Below are 17,150 nucleotides of genomic sequence, written 5' to 3' on the forward strand. Positions count from 1 at the left end.
TGTAAGTAATCTTGTTCTGAATTTGTGTGCCATTTGGGATCTTCAGATGGCCAATGAGCTGTTCCCTCTCCTTGGGCCAGATTAACAAGAAAAAGAATCTTATTTCTTTCCCTTTCTGTTAGCAAGGCCTGGAGTAAATCTTCTACATCAAGCAATGTGGGATTATATGTGTGAAAAATGCTTTTCAAACTTATTTATCACCACCACAGGCTCAGCTTCATATGAAAGTGTATTTTCCTTTTGATTTCCATTGAATTTCTCAATGTCCTGTGGAGAAAAAGGTGTATGATATTTAATATTTACTAAATATCTATGTCTGTTATATGTAGGGAAAACTCTTAGAGGGAAAAGACCATTATTCGAATTATCTGTGGCAACTGCTGCTTCACCTGTGTTCTGGAGTTCAATGGAGTGGGTTGTAGTGAGGCTAGTAGGGGAAGGGGGTGGGGTGGTAGAATGGAGCTGGTCAGCAGGTGGGGAGGTAGAGCGAAAGGATCGGGGGTGGGGCTGTGGGCAGGGTGGAGATGAATGGGGGAGGTGCTTGGGGCAGGGTAGAGAGGAAGCGAGTGGGATCTGGTATGGGGTGGAGAGGAGTAGGATGGGTGAGGTCTAGAAGGATTACAGTAAGGTGGGTAGGAGGGAGGGTACAGAAAAGGATGGAAGTAAGGATGTTATGGATGGGGATAGAGAAGATGGGTGGGCAAAGGAGGTTAGAGAGGTACATTGGGTAGAAAGGGGATGGGAGGAGTGAAGGATTAGTGAGGTCTGACAGGGAGAGGAGCTAAAGAGTTCAAGTCCTCGTTTGGGTCAGTATGAGGAGTAACCTCCTCACAGGTCAGGTGGGATGATAGAGCATGTTTCTTGCTAGATTTCACTGAAGGAGTTAAGCTAGAATGGTTTGGTTCCAAAGAAAGGTTTCCTTACTGGAGGGGATGGTTGATATATCCACGTGATATGCCCATAAGTACCAGTATTTATTATCTTTGGACTCTGTTTTTAATACCTAACTTCAAATCTTTTAAGATCTTGAAGTCAATTCATAGCTGCGCTCTTTGTGGTGGCCAAAAATTGGAAAATGAGGGGATGCCCATCAATTGGGGAATGGCTGAACAAATTGTGGTATATGTTGGTGATGGAATATTATTGTGCAAAAAGGAATAATAAAGTGGAGGAGTTCCATGGAGACTGGAACGACCTCCAGGAAGTGATGCAGAGCGAGAGGAGCAGAACCAGGAGAACATTGTACACAGAGACAAACACACTGTGGTATAATCGAACGTAATAGACTTCTCCATTAGTGACAGTGTAATGTCCCTGCACAATCTGCAGGGATCAAGGAGAAAAAAACACTATCCATAAGCAGAGGACAAACTGAGGGAGTAGAAACACCGAGGAAAAGCAACTGCCTGACTACAATGGCTGAGGGGACATGACAGAGGAAAGACTCTGAGCGAACACTCTGATGCAAATACTAACAACATGGCAATGGGTTCAAGTCAAGAACACATATGATACCAGTGGAATCACGCGTCGGCCACGGGGGGTGGGAGGGAGGAAAAGAAAATGATCTTTGTCTTTAATGAAAAATGCATGGAAATGATCAAATAAAATACTATAAAATTAAAAAAAAAAAGATCTTGAAGTCAAAAGAGCCATATTTTGGCCAGGTAAAAGATATGTCCATCCATGCCTTACAAAGCTTTCTAGCTTCTTTCTTTGTCATCCAATTCTCCTTAGGCAAATTTGGATCACTCCATGAATTTAAAAGTTTATAAAGGGCTGAATCAGGAGGAATATTTCCTGATTTCCTTTGTTGTGTTGCAGTATTTCCCATATTGTTTAGTCTGTATGTCCTATTTAAGCTAGTTTGAGTATTGCTAAATGATCAGCTTAAACAATGAAAACCTCCTAAAGTATAAAAAAATGGAGACACAAGTTCTTCAATGTTATTGTGGAAGGTAATAAGAGGTTTAAAACAAAAAGTTAATGTAAGGAAACAGCTATAGTTTCCTTACATTAACAATGTAAGGAATTGATACAGCAATAGTATCAATAATGAATGTGTATTAAGTTAAATAATTTTTGCTATTAATAATCAATAACAATAAGCATTTATTATAATTATTAATGATGTTATTAATAATAATATGCATTAAGTATAGTTATTGCACCTGGCTGAGCAAAGCAGCAATAAGAACCAGTGGTTTCATGTGCCCAGGGAAGTCAGGGGTTGAGGCTGGGCTTCTAAAGTAAGAGAACGTGGTGGGGATACTCAGGGGAGGGAATTTTCCTCAACAGTCCAATGTGATCCATTCCGGATAAAAAACTGCAGCCTGTTCCCTCTGTTGGCCAAGGTTCCTTTCGCATATCAAGGCAAGCCAGCTAACTGAAGTGGCTTCTATCTTACCTAAGCTTAACCTAAGACTCAAAACTTCTCTCAGAAGAAAATTAAGGGCTATTCTTAGAAACATGTGGTTGCCATCTGTAATAAATAAAAATAATATTATTTCTACCATATATATATATATGTATATATATACATACATATATTTAAGTTTATTTGAAGGGTAGATAATGTTCCTATAAGTAACCTGACCACGTGGTGCCTAGCCTGACAGTCTCTTCCTCATTTCCCCTCACCTGCCTGCTCTGTCTCTTCTCCTCATGGTTCTCTCATGGTCCTCTCATCAGTCTCTCCTCGATTCTGCCCCAAACCATAACTTTTATTTAGGTACAGAACGTACACCAATGCAACCCTGGTGCAACTGTGGTATGCTAGGAATGTTTGGTGGACATGTAAAGTTACTCAGGAGGGGGAGGGGATGAGCTTCCTTGACACAGTTTATTATATACATTTTTATTTTTTTCCAGATTACATGTCAATACAATTTTTCAATATTAATTTTCTTACATTTTGCAATCCTCTCTCTCTCTCTCTGAACATTTTGTTCTCTCTCTCCTTCCTACCCCTTCTCTCTCCCCAAGAAGGCAGGTAATATGATATATATATATATATACATATATATGCATATTATCATATAATACATATTTCCATATTTGTCATGTTGTGAAAGAAGACACATATTGCTTTCACTAGAAAAAAATTCAAGGAGGAAATAAAGAATGGCATGTTTCAATTTGTATTTAGGCTCTGTTCTTTCTGTGGAGATGGATATCCCTTTTTTGTCACGAGTCTCTTGGATTTGCCCTGCATCCTTGCCTTCTTGATAATAGTTGTCATTCACAGTTGATCATCATACAATTTTGTTGTTACTATGTACAATATGAGTGTTTCCAGGGTTTCTTGTGATCTTTTCATTTATTATGGTACAATAGTATTCCATTACAATCATATATCACAACTTGTTCAGCCATTCCCCAAATGATGGACATCCCCTCAATTTCCAGTTCTTTGTCACCACAAAAAGAACTGCTATAAATATTTTTGAATAGCTCCACTAGCAGTATATTAGTGCTATCTTGATTCTAAGGCAGAGGAGTGGTAAGGGCTAGGCAATCAGGGTTAAGTGACTTGTCTAGTTATAAAGCTAGGGGCATTTGAGTCCAAATGTGAACCTAGGACCTCCCAACTTTAGTCTTGGCACTTTATCTACTGTACTACCTAGCTACCCCCATATTAAAAAAAAATTCTCTTGGGATTTTTGACTTTTTGTTCTTCCAGATGAATTTTGTTATATTTTCTAGCTCTATGAAATAATTTTTTTTTGGTGATTAGACTGGCATGGCACTGAATAGGTAAATTAATTTAGGTGGAATTTGTTTCCCTATTTTTAAAAATTACTTATATATTTTTTTATTTTTGCTTTAAGCTCATCCAGTTGTTAGGCTTGTTAGTGGTGGAAAGTCTCCTAGAAGATTTCTGGTACCTTGCCTCTACAGAGTGGGGCATGGTAGGAACTGTGCTAGTTTTGTATGGATAAGCAGTAGGGGGTTGAGGGCTAAGGAGACATTGTCTATTCTCCTGTATCACTTTGCTCATGAACCACTAAGGATAGGATTTTGTGTGTAAGTCTATCAGATTGTAGTCAATGATTTTTTTTACTCCTTTTCCAACACCTGCCCCTTTTTTTCCTTCTTTTTCTTTTGGTAGTCTTGCTCATCATTCAATGTCCTGGGGCATGACAGAGCAAGGGTTGGGAGTCATTTGGTTGTTTTTTTTTGTTTGTTTGTTTGTTTTGGTACTTACAGGTGTAAATAAAAGGCCCAGCCTAAAGGGAAATTGCTTGAGGTTATTTATGAACTCCAAGTGTCTTTAGGTTTTCTACCTGGATTTCTTCCAGGGTGACTATAGAGGCAGAAGGAAGTTGTATTCTTTTAATCTTTTGTTAGTAAAATTTGTTTTATTGCATTTTTAGAGTTTGAACTTGAATCACATTAAACTGGCCATGTTAAGTCTGACCTAATATATCACTTTATTCTGCATTAGTTCAGCCATTTACTTAGACTTTTAGTATTTATTATTTTATTATTACTGGTCAGCTATTGTGTGAAAATAGTACTCTTAACAACAATTGGGAAATTTAGAAGAGGGAGAGTTTTGATCGAAAAATAATGAATTCAAACATGTTGAGTTGAAGATTTTTACAGGCTATTCAGATTAAGATGACTAATAGGCAGTTGAAGATGTGAGAGTGGAAGTCACAGAGAGAGGTTAGGTCTGGACAAATATGTCTGAAAGTCATCTATCTGCATAAAGATGTTAACTGAAACCATGGGAAGTGATGATATCACTAAGTGAAAAGGTAGAGGGAGAAAAGGAGTGTCCAGGCCAGATTCTTAAGGAACTCCTACAGTTAGAAGGTGTGCTGGGTAAAGATATAGCTTAAGGAGACAGTAGAGGAGTCATACAGGTAGGAGGGGAACCAGGAGAAAGCAGAATCATTTGTTTGTATAATTCTAGCCAGGTTTCTCTGAATATGAATTCATATTTTTGTCATTTCTTACATTTTAGTAATTATATTAATATATCATAATTTGTTCAGCTATTCTCCAATTGATGAGGATTTTGTTACCACAAGAAAAAGTGACACTATAAATATTTTTTTGTAGCTAAGGATATTTCCCATATTCTTTGAAGTCTTTGGTGTATATGCCTAATAGTGGTATAGCTGGATGCAAGCACACAATTGGTTAACTTTTCAGATTGCTTTCCAGAATGTTTGGATCAAGTCAAATCTCTATCAGTAGTATATTAGTGTGCCTATTCTCCCACTGCTCTTCCAATAACTGCCATGTTCTTTGCCAGTTTGAGGTGTGTGAGGCTGGAACATTTAAGTCTTCAATTTGCAGTTGTTCTTTTTAATCGAAGTCTATGTTGGACAGTGGAAATAACTTTTCTCATATAACTTTCACCTTCAGGATGTGATTAAAATAAACAGCATGCTCTAAATGACTGCCACTATTTTAAAAAAATTACCATTTTAAACCTTTGAAAATGCTTTTCATTAAGAGCTTAACTTATAAATGCTTCATAAACATTTTAGTAAATAAGGAAGAGCCTAAGTAATCTCAGGGTTTTGTTTTGTTGGTTTTTTTACAGAGATGAGGAGAAACTGTCAAATGTGATCAGACGCTCAAAATTCCATATCAAACATGGAGCTATGTCAGAATTGGATAGGATTTCATACATTACAAGAGCTGTATTCTTGGCGTGGCAGAAAGGTTGTCAAGCTGTTGAACAAGGCATTTGGGGCATCATAGATATTCAGAAGTGTCTCCTCCACAAGCGAAATCAGTCGAGGGACAGGTTGTACAGGTGTTCCGAGCTACCTCAAAAAGGTAGCACCCGAATGCTTTGCAAAACAAGAAGGTGGGGTAGGGTGTGCCTCCGCTGAATTCACCTGGCATTTACTTCCTTGTCTTCCATTCCCAGGGACAGGTCATCCTCATCACAATTCCTTCCATTTCTCTTTCCCCAATGTCAGGATCCCTCTCCCGCTCGGTTCACCCTCCTTCGCCTTTCCCGGACGGTTTTGTAGGTAGGCATTGGGATGCCCACAGGGGCCAGGGCAGGTCCCGGCAGGTCTCCAAGCTCCCGAGGCTGAGGGAAGTTGTCGTGGCTCGCCTGGGCCTCCGGGTGGCGCTCGAACCGTGTGCCTGAAGCGCAGGCCGGGCCGGCGGGCGGGTGGGAGAGGGATACAAACACGGATATACACACATATACACAGACCGTCCCGGGGCGGACGAGGGGCGGGTGGTTCCGTGATTAGGCTCACGAACGGAGAGCGCGGCGAGGTCGGGGGAGGCCAGGGCCGGAGGCGAGACCCAAAGTCTCTCCCCCTGCGAGGCCTCGCCGTTTCCGAGCTTTGGCCTGGTGCAGCGGCCTGCGGCGAGCGGGGAGGAAGAAGAGGGCGGGCACGCTCAGGCCGGTGGCTGCGGCGGCGCCAGACAAAGAGCAGGGCTTCAGCTTTCAGGTACCAGCCGGAGCTGGGCCCGCACCCTAGGCTGGGAAGCTGGGAGGTGGGGAGGTGGGGAGGATCTGCGGGTCGCTGCGGTCGGAGAACCAACCTTAGCCCGCCCAGACCTTTCTCGGGCGGCTAGCTGAGCACAGGCCCCAAGGCCGCTGTACCCCCTCCCCCTTTCCCCCTTCCCCCGCTAGCGCCTCATCCTCTCGGTCCTCTGACTGTGATCAGTTTGTCTTCCTGGGACAAGGCTGCAATCGGGAGCGGTAGGAGACTGGGAGGAGAGGGGAGCTCAGGCAGTGGGGGTGGGGTTGTGCGGGAGTCCTGGAGGGAAGCTGGGAGCAGGGGAGCTTCAGCCAGGAACGTTGCACCGGCCCTGGAAGGAGAGAGGGAAGCTCAGGCTGGTAGATTTGCCGGGAACCGGAGAGGTCGGAGGAGAGCGCACACGCAGGAAGGAGTATGGGGGACCGGCGGTGAGGCTGGAGGCTGTCGGGGAGGAGTTCTTGGAGGCTGGTGGACGGTGGTGGGGAGGAGAGTGAGTGAGTGAGTGAGTGAGTGAGTGAGTGAGTGAGTGAGTGAGTGAGTGAGTGAGTGAGTGTGTGTGTGTGTGTGTGTGTGTGTTCGTGTGTTCGTGTGTTCGTTCGTTCACTGGGTTCCTGGAGAACCGAGGAGGGTGCAGGGAGAGAAGAGGGTGCAGAGAGCCTGAAAGATAGGAGGGTGAAGGGAGCCTAGAGGACCGAGGGGGCTGCAGGGAGCCTGGAGAAGAGAAGGGGGTGCAGGGTTTCCTGGAGGATCGAGGGGCTACAGGGAACCTAGAGGACCGAGGGGAGCGCACGCAGGAAGGGAAACGAAGGGACACCTAGAGCTCGGAGCGCTGGTAGAGAAGAAAGCGGGGTGGAGCGGCCCAGAAGAGCCGACAGCGCACACTGGCAGAGGTTGGTGCGGGTAGTGGAAGGAGGCTGGCGGGGGGGAGAGCGCGTAACTTATTCCAGGGGGCCTCGGGACTCGGCTTCGGCGCTGACTACATCTTCTCGTTTATCTACCGGGCAGGCGGCGCCGCTCGCGGGGAGAGACAGAGGAGGGTCGCACGATCTCCATGTTGGGAAGCTCAGCCGCCGCTGCCCCTTGTAGTTAGCTGGAGCCCGAGCCTTGTGCAGTCTGGGCAGCGCCAGGAGGGGGCCCAGCCCCGAGCGAAGATGGAGGCTCCGGCCCGGCCCACCGGGGACATCCTGAGACGGAATCCACAGCACGACTACGAACTGGTCCAGCGGGTGGGCAGCGGCACCTACGGGGACGTCTATAAGGTGAAGGACTCGAGGTTTAAAGCCACACTCATTTGGGGCCAAAATCTTGTCACTTAACAAAATGTGTGATTTTTCATTGTTGCATCCTGTGAAAGATATGTTTGTATGTGAGACTTTTGTGTGTGTGGATGACTTTTGTAATTTCATTCCTGGGAGAAAGACAACCCAGGATCTCACTAACCAATCATCCAGTTCCTTGTTACTGCTCTTTAAAAGCTTTGAAACTGCAGGATCCACAATATCTTTATCAGTGATTTTCTTTGGGGGCTAGTTTATACTCAATGAAGTAGGTTTCCATTTGTTTTCCTATGGAGTTGACATTAAAAGGACATGCTGCTTGCTTGCTTGGAGGTCTTCTGCATGGATTAGGAAACTCAGATGTTATTTACATTCCTTTGTAATTTAAGAAGTTGGTTGGTTTTGTATAGAATAACTGGTTCACTCACATACATACAAACACACACACCAAGTTTTAATTTTGAAATTAAGTGGGTCAGGTGACAGGCCTGTGTAAAATTAAGGTGAATGATGGCAGTATATTAAAAAGTATAGCCTTTGTTCTAAGTTGGAATAGAATTTTGGTCAAAAATTGGGCATTAATGACTTATTGATGTTGCTGGAAAGACTTGGAAAGGCAAAAACACAATTCCTGCTCTTAAGGATCCCATATCCTAATTCTGTTTCTTATTGACAAGCCCAAAGGACTTGTTTAGAATCAGTTGTTTTGTTAAAATAGTGAAAACATCTTTTCTATTTTTTGCTTTGCTCTTTTTGGCCTTCTGTTTAATGTTTACCAGTTGATATTTGTATCAACATCACTAATTTGCTACTGCTCAGGATAGAGTTAATTTTTAGCCTTGTGTAGGCTCTTTAATTGAAAAAATGTGTACATTCCTACTCATCTTCCATTAAAAAAATTTTAAAATAGAATTAGTCTTAGTAATTTGCCTCTGGATTATCCATTTTTTTAAGAACTGCATTTAATTTTTAGAATTTCAGTCACTTATATCATTTGCATATTTTGGGGCATAGAGCAATGCAAACCAATTCTTTTTATTATTTAATTTTGAATGTTTATCTTTTATCTTCCTCTTTTCCCCTTTTCACACGTTTTTGAGAAAAAAATCAAGTAAAGTAACTTTCTTATAAAGCTTTTTCTCTCCTTGTTTCTTGAAATATCTAGCACTTAATGCCAGAAGATGTGTCTCTAAATTTTACCTGCTTGGTTTATTCCAGGGAAAACAAGGCTTTAAATTTAAAGTAGAGTAGGTAGGTTATTGGTGGAAGAGAGAGAACAGTTAGCTAGTCAATAGCTCTTCTCTATCTATTCATCTGCTTCTCACCTTTTATATCCTCCCTTCCCTGTCCCCCTTTACCTAATTTGAGTTGAGGAAACAATTACTATATCACTCTCCTCCCATACTTGTCTCTCTTCTCTTCCTATCTTCACATTCTTTCTTTTTGAGGGACGCAAATAGTTTGTTCTTTAAAAAAAATTATTGAAGGAAACACAAAATGTAAACACTACCTTTCAGTTCTTTACAAGTCTCTTACTACCTTTTATAGCCACTGCAGACTAATTCAAAGAGAAAAAGGAAGAAGTGTTAGTCTAAGTTCCAATCAAAGATTACTGTATAATTTAAGACACATTTTATTTTAATTATCTTAGTAAAAGGAGATGAGAATTCCACAGGTTAATAAAAGTAGATGACAGTAAGCACATGTACTTTTCTCCTTCATTAATATAGTATACTGTGAGATATATGTTATTGCACTTTTAGAAGGAAAATGCCAAAGAGAAATTGAATAAGTACATTTGTTTCCCTCCTATATTTGCTTAATTGAATAGTATGCAAAACTAAATTACACAGACTTAATAAGTGTTTGCTTTAGTTATGGGAAACCAGTTATTGGAATATAGTTTGTTCCATTACATCTATAAGAGAGAAAATTTCTCCCATGTACATTTAGAAGTCAGAGGGCCTGGGGGCAACTGGGTGGCTCATTGGATTGAGAGTCAGGCCCAGAGACAGGAGGTCTTGGGTTCCTAGCTGTGTGACCCTGGGCAAGTCACTTAACCTCCATTGCCTAGCCCTTACCACTCTTCTGCCTTAAAACCAATACCCAGTGATTGATTCTAAGATGGAAGGTAATGGTTTTTATTAAAAAAAAAAAAAGAAGTCAGAGGTCCTGATTCCTCTAAAAATAGATTGTATTGTTTTAATGTGGCTTTTATTAATTCAGCAGTTTGTAAAAGGAAATCTTTCTTATCATTTATTCAATATTAGCTATGTCCTCAGGATATAAATTCTATTCTTCATATAAAAAAGTTAATCTTCTGAAGAGCTTTGAAATATTCTTTTTTTATGGATAAGATTATAAAATCCATGTATTGAGAACTTATGTAAAAATTTAATGAATGTACATATTTTGATTTTTTAAAATATAACAGATGTATTTAATGGAAAGAGCAATGAAATTGGATTCAGAGAATTTCCAGGAGTTGCCACATTGAGTTACAAGTTTTTCAAAATTTCTGTACTTTATGAATAATACAAAGAGATATAAGTAGGAGTAGAAAAAGAAGGGCAGAGAGAAGAAAAAGAGAAGGGGAAAATATGAGAAGTAAAAAATATTGTACTTTAAAATTGGCAAATTCTTTCTTTTAAGTTTTGTAAATTTTATCAGCTTTGAATAGAAATTAGGCACATCTTTGCATTTGGGAGCTCTTGTTCTGGCATTTCAAGATCAGTTAGCAGCCAGTGTACTGATATTTGGCAAAGCCAGATTACAGTAGGCAAATGCAAACCAGCAGGGATTTTGTAGCACACCAGAATTTTTACTTAAGGCAGAGGTTGATTTCAGGTTATTAATTAGCTTACCCCTGGAGTGCCCCATTGACTTCATGGGTGGACTCTAGTGGCCTTCTCTGAATGGCCTGGAATTGGCATGTAGAACACTTTGCTATGACCAAAGATCCTCTAGCACAGTACTAGGATGGATTTAGGACCTAGTGAAATCGACCCAGTGATCTACAAATTGTTTAGGGAAGACTATTGTAAAGAGTTAGGGTAAGATATTTGTTGCCAACTACTCTCATCTTTTCCTAGAAAGCATTGGGTATCTGAATACTCATTCTGTGGCAGGTGTCAGTTGTTAATCCATAGCATCACATTGTAGTAGCCTGCTCCATCACTTAAGCAGTTAGAGGGCTCTTGATTTTAAGAGGACAGAAGTTTGAAAGGAGTAACAGTGAGATTTTTCAAAGATAGGTTTTGAGGATAGAAAGAAAAGAGAGGAGCCAGCAATACTTTAGGGAGTAACAACTAGTAGAGTTGTTTTTAACTCTTGAAATTGACTTCTGCTAACCAATTCTGACATTTTATGTCCCAAGAGGGAAACTTATTAATTCTTTTTTTGATAGACCTTGTGATAAATTAGCTATTAGTACAGTGTCCAGCAATAATCACTTAATAAATGTTTTATTTTTAGAACAGACATTTTCATTGATTCTTGTGGTAAATTTTGACTTGGAGTCCAAAGATCTGGGTTTGAGATCTGGCATTGCTGCTTAATGAATGACTTGGGAAAGTTAGTTAATATTTTAGAACCTCAATTTTCTCCTATGTAAAATGAAGATAATATTCCTGATACTCTTGGATTGAATGAATAATTTCTGTCAAGCAGAATTTAAAACTAAAGTGTTATACAACTGTACTATCAATTATATAACTATGGTGATGCACTTAGAATATGAGGCGTTGTGGGGAAAGATTTGGAAAAGGATTAAGGAAAAGTTTTAAGTGCCTCTGTTTATTTACTTTGTTGGGCTACCTGTGTCTCAGATCCAACTAAATTTAAAAACTTGGAGGAATTAAGGATGTATGGCTCTTGTTTCCGTTCTTCAATTTCATGGACTAGTTTTGGAATACATCAGTTGGTGTACCATAGGCTACTTATTCATTATAATTATTTATTATAATTTTTAATTAGGTTAGGTTTAACCTCTGGGTTGTGGTTTACTAATCTGGGTTGTGGTTTACTAATCCTATCTTTAAAGATCAGTCTCAGTCCATTATTTAACTATGGCTTTAGAAGTAATGTTCTCTGCTTCTGTTATATTAGAGCGACTGATTCCTATTAATTGCAAGTACTGGTAAAGTTTGAAGAATGTGTAATTGTTCTAAGTTTGAGGGGAACTTAGAAAGTAGGTGCAAGCATTTTAAATACACAACATTCTCTTAAGTTTGATATATTATGATTCTACTTTCTGGTTCTGACTTTTTCATAGTTAGGTAAGATAGTTTAATTTTGTGGTGTGGTAACTTTAGTTTTCCTTGGTAAATTTTTCTTGACAAAGCAAAATTCTGTTCATGATAAAACTTAATTTAAAATATAGTTGTAAAAATTAGAATGTTGAACTTTACAGAAATAATTTTTTTAACATCTGATGCATAACTATAGCACTTTTTTCACTAATACTTTATTTTTTTTGAATTACTTTGAAAATAATTTTTAACATTTGTTTTCGGAAATTTTGAATTCCAAATTCTCTTCCTTCTGCCCTCCCTTTTTCCCTTCCTGAATCAATAAGCAATTTTATATAGGTTATATATGTGGGATAAAGCAAAACACATTTTCATGTTAGTCAAATTGTGGAAGACACATATTAAAAAAAAAAAACCAAACCAGGAAGAAAATAAAGTGAAAAATAGCATGCTTTAATCTGCATTCAGACTCCATCATTTCTTTCTCTGCAGGTGGATGCCATTTTTTTTAAATCATTACTTCTTTGGAGTTGTCTTAGATCATTGTATTGCTGAGAATAACTGAGTCATTCACAGTTGTTCGTTCTACATATTCTTATAGCAGTATTCCATTATAATCACATGCCACAACTTGTTCAGCTATTCCCCAATTGATAGACATCCCCATAATTTCTTAATTCTTTGCCACCACAAAAAGAGCTGTTATATTTTTTGTACAAATAGGCCTTTTCTACTTTTTAAAATTCTCTTTGGGATACAGACTTAGTAATGGTATTGCTAGATCAAAAGGTATTCACAGTTTTAAAGCCTTTTGGACATAGTTCCCAATTGCTCTTTGGAATGGTTGTATCAGTTTTCAATTCTACCAACAATGCACCAATGTCCCAATTTTCCCACATTTTCAACATTTATTATTTTCCTTTTCTGTAATATTAGTTAATCTAATAGCCAGTACCCACAGAGTTGTTTTAATTTGTGTTTCTCATCAATAGTGATGTAGATCATTTTTTTCATATGACATCAGGTAGTTTTGATTTATTCATCTGAAAACTGCCTGTTCATATTCTTTATCCATTTATCAAATGGGTAATGAATTATGTCAATTATAAATTTGACTTAGTTATTTATGTATTTGAAATGAGGCCTTTATCGGAGACACTTTCAATAAAATAGTTACCCCCCATTTTCTGCTTTTCTTCTAATCTTGGTTGTATTGGTTTTATTTGCAAAGTCTTTTAATTAATATGATCAAATTATCCATTTCATATCTCATAATGCTCTCTATCTCTGGTTTGGTCCTAAATTCTTCCTTTATCCAAAGATCTGAGGTGTAAGCTATTCCATGATTGTCTGATTTGGTTATGGTATTATTCTTGCTAATATTTTATTTAAAATTTTTGCATCAATATTCATTAAGGAAATTTGTTTTTAAGTATTCTTTTTCTGTTTTCACTCTTCCTGGTTGAGATATTAACACTATATTTGTGCCAGATTTGTGCCAGAGGAGTTTGGTACAACTCCTTCTTTGCCTATTCTCCAAATAGTTTATACAATATTGGAATTAATTGTTCTTTAAATGTTTGATAGAATTCATCTGTGAATCCATCTGGCCTTGGGAATATTTTCTTAGGGAGTTTATTGTTCAATTTCTTTTTCTGAGATGCGGATATTTAAGTATTTTATTTCCTCTTCTCTTAATTTGGATAATTTATATTTTAGTAAATATTCATCCATTTTGCTTAGATTGCCAGATTAATTGACATATAATTGCACAAAATAGCTCCTGATAATTGCTTTAGTTTACTCTTTATTGGCAATGAATTCACTTTTCATTTTTTATACTGATAATTTGGTTTCCTTTTTTTAACAAAGTCAAATTAACCAATGGTTTTATCCATTTTATTTTTTCTAAAACCTGCTTATTTATTAGTTTAATGATTTTCTTTCCATTTTATTAATCTCTCCTTTGACTTTCAAGATTTCCATTTTGTTGTTTAATTGGGAATTTAAAATTTGTCCTTTTCCTAGTTATTTTTTGTTGCATGCCCAATTCACTGATCTTTTCTTTCTCTATTTTGTTGGTACAAGCATTTGGAAATATAGTTTCCCCCCATAGTACTGCTTTGGCTGAATCTCATAAATTTTGGTGAGCCGGCTCATTGTTGTCATTCACCTTAATTAAATTGTTATTTATTTCCATGATTTGTTCTTTGACTCACTCATCCTTTAGGATTAGATTATTTAGTTTTCAGTTAATATTAGGGGGCAGAGCTAAGTTGCCAGCTTAGTAGCAGTGAAAGCTCGTGCTGTTCCAAGAATCGTCTCAAACCAATTCATTTTTAATCTACCTTTCCATGGCCCTTGATCGAATATAATTTTTATTGCATTATGCTCAGAAAAGGTTGCATTTAATATTTCTGCCTTTCTGCATTTGGTTATGATTTTTTTTTTTGCCCTATTAGGTAGTCATTTTTCGTGTAGGTTCCATGTAGCACTGAGAAAAAAGGTATATTCCTTTCTATTTCCCATTCAGTTTTCTCCATAGACTTATCATATTTAACTTTTTAAAAATTCTATTAACTTCCTTAATGTTCTCCTTGCTTACTTCGTTAGATTTATCTAGTACTGAAAGAGGAAAATTGAGGTCCCCCCACTAGTATAGTTTTTTACTCTTCTAACTCATTTAACTTCTTTCAAGATTTGGATGCTATACCATTTTGTGCGTATGTTTAGTATTGCTATTACTTCATTGGCTATGGTACTTTTATCAAGATGTAGTTTTTTTATCACATATAATTGATTTTTGCTTTAGCAGTATTAAGATCATGTTTGCTATCCCTGCTTTTTAACTTTAGTTGATTTTGCTTCAACCCTACAACTTTACTTGTGTATGTGTGTATCTCTGTGCTTCAGATATTTCTTATAAAACAGAATATTGTAGGAGTCTAGTTTTTAATTCACTTTGTTATCTGCTTCTGTTTTGAGTGAATTCATCCCATTTACATGTATGATTACTAATTGTGTATTTCCCTTCATCCTTTTTTCCTCTTTTTTCATTCTTTCACTCAGTCCCTCCTCACAAGTGTTTTACTTCTGACCACCTCTTCCTCTAATTTATTTCCCTTCTATCAGTTCTCTCTCCTCTTTTCTTTTCCTTATTCACCCCTACATCTATATAAGTTAAGATAGATTTCTATATCCAACCAAGTATGGATATTGTTCCCTCTTTGAGCCAATTCCAGTGAGAATAATGTTCAAGTATTGCTTGCCACCCTCTCCCCTATTAGCTCCCCATCTATAATAACTTTCTTAAATCTTAGTGTAAGAAAATGTTTCCCAGACTACCTTTCCCTTTTCTCTTCTCCCAATGCAATCTTTTTTACCTCTTAATTCTTTTAATATCATCCGTCATATTCAATTTACTTCCATGTCTTCTATTTATGTATGTCTTCTAATAGTGATGAAGTTCTTAAAAAGTTACAAGTATCATCTTCTTGTGAAGGAATATAAAAGGTTTAACCTTTTTCAATCCCTTATGTTTCTCTTTCCTGCCTACCTTTTTATGGTTTCTCTTGAGTGTTGTATTTGAAAATCGAATTTATTGTTTAGCTCTTGTCTTTTCATCAGGAATGCTTGAAAGTTCTTTAATTCATTAAATAGCCATCCCCCCTCCCCCCACAAAGGACTATATTTAGTTTCACTGGGCAAGTGGTTCTTGGTTGTACCCCTTTGCTTTCTGGAATATCATTCTGAACTTTCTGATCCTTTTATGTAGAAATTGCTAAATCTTGTGCACTCCATGATGAATAAATTTCTTCTTTTTGGTTGTTTGCAGTATTTTCTCCTTGACCTGGTAGTTTTGAAATCTCTTTTAGGAAGTGATTAGTGAAGTCCTTAACTCATGTTGGAAAATGCTATCCCTTTCCAGAGAGAGAACTGATGATCCCATGAGGACAGATTTAAATTTCTTTTTCACTTAATTTTTCTTGTCTTCCTCCTATATTGCAAATATGGAAATATATTTTATTGGCTTCATATATGTATTGAGCATTGAATTTCTTACCTTCTCAATCTCTTTTGGGGAGTGTAGAGGAAGAGTGAGAATTCAGAACTGGAAGTAAAAATTAGAAGGAAAAATGAGTCCTTATCCTAGTAATTAGGGTTTTTGAGTTTATGTAATACTATAATGCTATGTTTGTTTGCTTCTCTTTTGTGTAGCCAGTCAGTTTAACTGATCAATCTCTATTTTTCGAACAGTAGCAAAATATTGATATAATATAGTTTGAAATCCTGGTACTACTATTATCTCTTCCCCCCCCCTTTTTTTTTATCATTACCCTTGAAATTCTTCACCTTTTCTTCCAGGTGAATTTTGTTATAATTTTTTTTTTAGTTTTTTAAAGAAATCCTTTTATAGTTTTGGTTGGTATACCACCAATATGTTGTATTGCTATAACAGTTCCTAGCACAATGTCACATGATGGTGATAATAGATATCCTTTATTCCTGATTTCATTAGAGAAGATTCTCATTTATCCTTGTCATGTTAGCTCTTAGTTTGAGATCATTACTCTTTATCTTATTAACAAAGCTACATTCCTGTGCCTTTTCATGTTTTTCACCAAAATGGGTATTATATTTCATAAAAAAATTGGTATCTATTAACATAATAATGCTTATAGTTTTCCTAATATTGAACTAGTCTGGTATTTGAGGTATAAATACAGCCTAGTCACAGTACACATAACTTTATATGTTATTGTAGCCTCTTTGCTAATATTTAGTATTTTTGTATCAATATTCATTAGGCTTTCTCTATTTTGTTTCTCCTTATTTTAGGTACCAAGAGCATATTTATATTCTAGGAGTTTGGTAGGATCTCTTCTTTCTTAGTTTTAGCAAGTTTATGAAATATTGCAGTTGCAGGGTCTGATGATGTAATCCCTGTTTTGACTGAGGCTAAAATAACTTGTGCTCTGGAATTTTTAACTAAAGTCAGACTAAGCCAATCAGATGTCTTTGATAATCTAGCATCAATGTAGTAAACTTTGGGCAGGGAGCCACCAAGCTGTCTAAGGAAGGATGAACTAGTCCAGATTGGAAATAGACTAGCCTAAAGAGCCTGTACCAATTAATGGTGGGATTGGGCCTGTGAT

The 17,150-nt window shown here is 37.8% G+C and overlaps 1 protein-coding gene across 5 annotated transcripts in view; it reads left to right on the forward strand.

Moving 5' to 3' along the window:
• The first annotated feature begins 5,880 nt into the window (after window positions 1–5,880).
• Window positions 5,881–17,150, forward strand: part of MAP4K5 (mitogen-activated protein kinase kinase kinase kinase 5) — a 195,416-nt gene continuing 184,146 nt past the window's right edge. The window contains exons 1-2 of one of the 5 annotated variants that reach the window (XR_008915019.1): window positions 5,881–5,999; window positions 7,473–7,726. Coding sequence is in view for 4 of the 5 variants with exons in the window: in XM_056810975.1 (XP_056666953.1) it covers window positions 5,939–5,999; window positions 7,473–7,726 (315 nt within the window). In the remaining variant the exon portion in view is untranslated. Of the gene's footprint in view, window positions 6,000–6,144; window positions 6,435–6,507; window positions 6,896–6,927; window positions 7,358–7,472; window positions 7,727–17,150 lie in introns of those variants that run through there. The other 4 variants (XM_056810975.1, XM_056810976.1, XM_056810977.1 and 1 more) reach the window with 4 other exon arrangements.

Source organism: Monodelphis domestica, chromosome 1, assembly GCF_027887165.1.
Source record: "Monodelphis domestica isolate mMonDom1 chromosome 1, mMonDom1.pri, whole genome shotgun sequence".
In the NCBI taxonomy this organism is placed as follows: domain Eukaryota; kingdom Metazoa; phylum Chordata; class Mammalia; order Didelphimorphia; family Didelphidae; genus Monodelphis; species Monodelphis domestica.